Source organism: Quercus lobata, chromosome 2, assembly GCF_001633185.2.
Source record: "Quercus lobata isolate SW786 chromosome 2, ValleyOak3.0 Primary Assembly, whole genome shotgun sequence".
NCBI lineage: Eukaryota > Viridiplantae > Streptophyta > Magnoliopsida > Fagales > Fagaceae > Quercus > Quercus lobata.
This window is the reverse complement of record NC_044905.1, coordinates 36,645,004-36,651,214: the sequence shown is the minus strand read 5'-3', so window position 1 is coordinate 36,651,214 and position 6,211 is coordinate 36,645,004. Positions and strand designations below refer to the sequence as shown.

At 48.4% G+C, this 6,211-nt stretch overlaps 1 protein-coding gene across 1 annotated transcript; it reads right to left on the bottom strand.

The window, feature by feature from the left end:
• Positions 1–3,632: 3,632 nt before the first annotated feature.
• Positions 3,633–4,557, bottom strand: LOC115963850. The gene is made up of 2 exons (XM_031083053.1): positions 4,525–4,557; positions 3,633–4,445 (listed from the first exon to the last, which is right to left on the bottom strand). Exons 1-2 carry the CDS (start codon positions 4,555–4,557, stop codon positions 3,909–3,911), a joined length of 570 nt encoding a protein of 189 aa, XP_030938913.1. The 3' UTR covers positions 3,633–3,908.
• Positions 4,558–6,211: the final 1,654 nt, after the last annotated feature.

Here is a 6,211-nt window from a genome sequence, read left to right as displayed (position 1 = left end):
GGCAACATACCAAAGGCTAATGAACAAGATGTTCGCGCAGCAGATCGGGAGGAATGTTCAAGTCTATGTCGACGACATGCTGGTGAAGAGCCAGAAGGAGGAAGACCACCTCGAAGATCTTAAGGAGACGTTCGGTACGCTACGATCCTACAACATGAAACTCAATCCGGGAAAATGCGCATTCGGCGTAACGGCAGGCAAATTCCTAGGCTTCATGGTATCCCAGAGAGGGATTGAGGCTAACCCGGACAAAATCCGAGCCATACTAGAAATGGCACCCCCGCGAAATGTGAAGGAGATACAAAGCCTTAACGGCAAGATAGCGGCGTTAAATAGATTCGTGTCGAGAGCCACGGACAAGTGCCTGCCCTTTTTCCGCACATTAAAGAAATCATTCGAGTGGACGGACGAGTGTCAGCGAGCGTTCGAGGAACTAAAGGCATACCTATCCTCACCACCCCTATTGAGTCCCTCGCAACCTGGCGAAGAACTTTTCCTCTACTTGGCTGTCTCCTCTGTCGCCGTCAGCGCTGCTTTAATTAGAGAAGAGGATAATGCACAGAAACCTGTATACTACGCCAGCCGGGCGCTCCGCGGCGCCGAAGAAAGATACCAACCTATGGAGAAACTCGCTTTCGCATTGATAACGGCGGCTCGCAAGCTCAAACATTACTTTCAAGCCCACACCGTGAACGTAATGACCGACAAGCCCTTGCGAAGGGCACTGAGTAATCCTGAAGCCGCAGGTCGACTGACACTGTGGGCAATAGAATTGAGTGAGTTTGATATCAAGTACCGTCCGCGTGTGGCCATTAAAGGACAAGCTGTAGCCGACTTCATAGCGGAGTTTACGCGTGACGAGGACAAGGGGGCAGAAGAACCCCCCAAGTGGAGCATCTTCACCGACGGGTCATCCAATCGGCGAATTGGAGGGGCCGGCATAGTGTTGCTGTCGCCCGAAGGGGACAAGATCGAATGTATGGTCCGTCTCGACTTCCCCATTACCAACAATGAAGCAGAATACGAAGCGGTGGCGGCAGGACTCGACCTAGCCAAAGCCGCCGGAGCTGAAAGTGTGGCCGTCCATTGCGACTCTCAGGTCGTGACCAATCAAGTAAACGGAGACTACGAATGCAAGGGGGAAAGGTTGAAGAGATATCTTGATCAAGTGAGAACGAGAGTCAACGGACTAAAAGCGACGGTCGTCCAAATCCCCAGGGGAGAAAATGAGCTCGCCGACCGGCTAGCCAAAGCCGCCTCAGCAGAACATGTGATGACACCGGGTAATGTACTTTCCTTCGTTCAACTCTATCCACTAATAGACCCCGACAATATGCAGGAGATACGCTCCGAAAGAAACTGGACCACCCAGATAGCTTCATACCTGAAGGACGGGTTACTGCCACAAGAGAAGGAGGCAGCGAGGAAGCTGAAAGTCCAAGCGGCGAGATTCGTCTTGATAAGAGACGTTCTTTACAAGAGAGGATTCTCCCGCCCTTATCTAAGATGCCTCGGGGTTGAAGAGGCAGACTACGTAATGAGGGAAGTGCACGAAGGGATATGCGGGAATCACTCTGGATCGCGGTCGTTGGTGCACAAACTGGTACGAGCTGGGTATTACTGGCCGACCATGCAGAAGGATGCCGAGTCGTACGTTAAAAGCTGCGACAAATGCCAGAGGTTCAGCAATTTTATCGGACAGCCAGCTGAGGAACTGACCCCTATGACGGCTCCATGGCCGTTCGCACAATGGGGACTGGATATCATGGGACCCTTCCCAACTGCGGTAAGGCAGCTCAAGTTCTTGGTAGTGGGTATTGACTACTTCACAAAATGGGTAGAAGCGGAAGCCTTGGCCACCATTACAGAAAAGAATGTTAGAAGTTTTGTTTGGCGGTTCATCGTATGCAGGTTTGGTATTCCTAGAGTCCTTGTCTCGGATAACGGGAGGCAGTTCGACAACAGCCACTTCCGGGATTTTTGCACACAGCTAGGAATAAAAAACCACTACTCATCACCCGCCCATCCTCAGGCCAATGGCCAGGTTGAAGTCACGAACCGATCCCTGCTAAAGATTATCAAGACTCGGCTCGAGGGGGCAAAGGGAATATGGCCCGAAGAATTACCGAGCATACTGTGGGCGTACAGGACAACGGCGAGGACTCCGACAGGAGAGACGCCATTTCGACTGACATACGGGAATGAGGCGGTCATCCCCGCAGAAGTTGGCCTCACAAGTTACAGGGTTCACAACCATGACGAAGGCAGGAACGACGAATCAATGAGGCTACAGCTGGACCTGATAGATGAGGTAAGGTCGGCAGCGGAGCAAAGGATCGCAAGATACCAGGAACGCATGGCCAGACATTACAACTCCCGGGTCCGACACAGAGACTTCCAAGTAGGAGACCTCGTACTCAGGAGGGTCATGGGTGCAGCTAGAGACCCTACACAGGGAAAGCTCGGCCCCAACTGGGAAGGACCTTACCGAGTCACGGCATGGAAAAGGAAAGGAACATACCACTTGGAGACTACGGAGGGGGAGAAGCTACCGCATCCATGGAATGCGGAGCATTTGAGGAAATACTACCAGTGATAGTAACACGGCGAACGGCAACCAATTTTCCATTTGGCTTTTTATTATAACTATTTATAAGTTTTTTCTTTAACATGTGTTTCTCTTGCTACAATCCTGTCGTGCCTTTTTTAAGCCCAAGGGGGCAGGCACTTTTCCTTTACGCAATTAGATACCATTATAATCTTCTTCTACTTTGATGTCACTACAATTGTCCTCGAACTTAACGAATGCTAGTTTAAAGTCCATAATGTGGACGGATCACCAAAACGGTGAGAATTCTACATGTCCACAAAGTAGACGGATCACCAAAACGGTGAGAATTCAAAATGTCCGCAAAGTGGACGGATCACCAAAACGGTGAGAATTCTACATGTCCATAAAGTGGACGGATCACCAAAACGGTGAGAATAATACAAGTCCAAAAGTGGACGGATCACCCAAAACGGTGAGAAATTCTACAAGTCCATAAAGTGGACGGATCACATAGACGGTGAGAATAATACAAGTCCACAAAGTGGGCGGATCACCCAAAACGGTGAGTAAATTCTACAAGTCCGGAAAGTGGACGGTATATGCGTCATAATGTGGACGGATCACCAAAAAGGTGAGTAGTTATACAAGTCCACAAATTGGACGGTGTAGCCTCCACAAAGTGGACGGATCACAAAGACGGTGAGAATTATGCAAGTCCATAAATTAGACGGTGTATCCGCCACAAAGTGGACGGATCACCGCAATTCAACACTTCCACAAATTGGACGGTGTACTCCTCAAAGTGGACGGATCACCCAAAGCGTTTAATAATTCTACATGTCCATAAAGTGGACGGATCACCAAGACGGTGATAATTATACAAGTCCATAATTTAGACGGTATCAGTCTCAAAGCGAACGGATCACCGTAATTAAAATTAGAGATATTTACGCACCTAAAACGGTGAATAATTCTACATGTCCGAAAAGCGGACGGACCTACAAAACGTTTAGTAATACTACGTGTTTGTAAAATGGATGGTATAGCAAAAACGGTGAATAAATTACGTACGTACATAAAGCAGACGGCTCTAAAACGCCCACAAGGTGGACGGACAACATGACGATATAAGTCAGCTTCAATAGTTTAGCTTATAAGTGGACGGATCAACAGACGAGCTTGTGCAAATTAAAATTCAAAATAAAAGTAGACGGAGAAAATCCTTAACGGATACAGATCACGAAAAGACAATGAATGAAAAGCATTGTTCAGTACAAATGAAACTTCAACCAAACCGTCTACAAATTATTAACAATACATAAAAAGGGAGACGGATCCTCATCAACAATTATATGGGTTACTCTGCTTTATTGGGGTCGACAACAGCGACCTCATTCGGCATAGCGGACTCTCCGTCACCCTGAGCTGCCTCTTCTCCAAAGAGATCCTCCGTATTTTCGGAGGCGACGGGTAGAGCAGACGTCTGACCTTGATCAGTTAGTGTTATCATGGACAAGTCCAGATCTGGGTAGGCCTTCTTCACCTGACGGAGCGAATCGTCGAAGCCTTGAAGGAACGATCCTGCCAGCTCCTTCAGCAAAGACTCGGAGTTGCGATATTCGCTGACGGCGTCATCCCTTGCATGACGGAGTTTTTTCTTCAGATCCTTCACCTCGTCTGCTTTAACCTTCAAGGCCTTCCCAGCCTCCTCCGTCCTCTGTTCAAGTTCTTCTTTTGTCTTCTCAGAGAGTTCGAACTTCTGCTCCATCGTGGCCTTCCACTTGTGCAGCTGGCTAAGCTCCTCTTCCGTCTGCCCAAGCTTTGACCGTACCCGTTCCAGAGCCGCTTCACGGTTGAGGCAGCGGTCCATCAAGCCCTTCATCATAACCAAGGACTGAAATAGACAAAATTAGAAGTGTCAAAAATGAAACTAGGGAGTGGACAGACATAAACTGAAGGATAAGGAAAGTTACCTGTCCGACGGCAAATAACCCCGTCTCCCCCATCACCTCCGTCAAATGATTCCCAAGATCCTCATAATCCTCTGCAGAAAGTATGGACGTAAGCTTCTCCAAAGCGAACTTCGAGTCCTCACGGAGAAGGGGAGGGGGCTTCTCCCCGCTGACGGGTGGAGCATGCATTAGGCCCTTACCGGCCCCTTGTTTAACTTGGGTGACGGCCTTAGGGCCCTCAGCCATCAAGCCCACCACGGGCTCCATTGACACCTTTGGCTGCTTGAGTGGACGGTCGGACTTTGGTGGCTGCTTCCTCTTACCCGATGACCCCGGCACACTGGGAACAACGATCTCACCCGTCTTCTTTTGCTCGACGGCTAGAGATTTTATCATTGCCCTTCTCTTGGCGTCGTCCATTTCTGCAATACAGGACGGATGATGATATTTTTTCAAAAATAAAATTTCAATTTCAAGGGTAAAAGTAGACGGACTCACGTTTGTGTATTCTTTCGTCGTATGCAATGGCCTCACGGGTAGGTTCTGGACCGTCACAATACCAGTGTATTGTCTTTGGATTCACTAACTTAGCCCAGGTCCTTTCCTCTAGCCTAGTTTTTCTGCAAATCTCTTCAAGGAAACTAAATTCCTCGAGGCTAATCTGCGGACGCTGTCTACCTGCAAAGACAGACGGTCAAAATACGCACATAAAAGTGTACGGATATGTAAAAAAGGACAAGTAAGACGGATGTATACGTAATTGGTTTATTATTCCCCAAGTTGTATCGACGGGCATGTACTCCGTCTCTCCTGGACGGTTCATCCATCTGTCACCCTCCAGGAAGAAGTAGCGACTCTTCCAGTCTCTATTTGAGTCTGGGGTCTCAAAGATAATCTTCAACAGGGGACTTCGACTAGCAAAACGGTACAACCCCCTTGATCTGTCAATCTCATCTGGACGGTAACAGTGAAGAAATTCACGGACCGTCAATCTCCTTTCTCCGTCTGACCATGCACCATAAAGAATCTCCATTGCTATGAAGACCCTCCAGGCGTTCGGAGAAATCTGGGTGACGGACAGTCCCAGGTAATGTAAGAGTTCTCTATGGAGTGTAGAGAGCGGGAACCGAAGTCCAGCCTTCAACACCTGCTCGTACACTCCAACGTCTTCTACCCCGTCATAATAACATTTCTCCGACACGTAGGGGAGACGGATTGGAATGTAATCTGGTATCTGAAAATTGGTTCTAAAGGTACTGAAGTGTCTCTCCCGGATGACGGACGTGAACCTATGCACTGTCCACTCTGGTAACATGATGAACTGCCTTAGTCCATCAGCACCCACAACGGACTCCAGTGCTTTATTCCCATCGTCAGCAGGACCCCCTATGTCAATTATCTCCACATCCTCACTTGTTGAGGACGAAGAGGATGCAGACGGACTCCTATCTTCGCCTGGACTATCTTGGTCTTTATGACCGGACGGGTATACACTCTCGTATTCCGTCCCGTCACGAACCACCGATTGGTTACTTGACGCACTAGACATTTCCTACAATTAATGATGAAACCTAAGACTTGACGGGTTTAAAAACATTGACGGGTATAGTAAGCCTAACAACAATGCTTGGACGAAAATGTAACTTGAAGAAATTGAAGTAAATACTTACCACACCTGGCGTAGAACGAGTGACGGTTGTGGTAATTG

What these genes read in the sequence shown, in the direction of transcription:
- LOC115963850 (XM_031083053.1), bottom strand. Translation starts at nt 4,557, where the DNA reads ATGGGGGAGACGGGGTTATTTGCCGTCGGACAG. An exon ending in GGTTATTTGCCGTCGGACAG is followed by an intron (nt 4,446 to 4,524) that starts GTAACTTTCCTT and finishes TGTCTATTTCAG; the next exon opens with TCCTTGGTTATGATGAAGGG.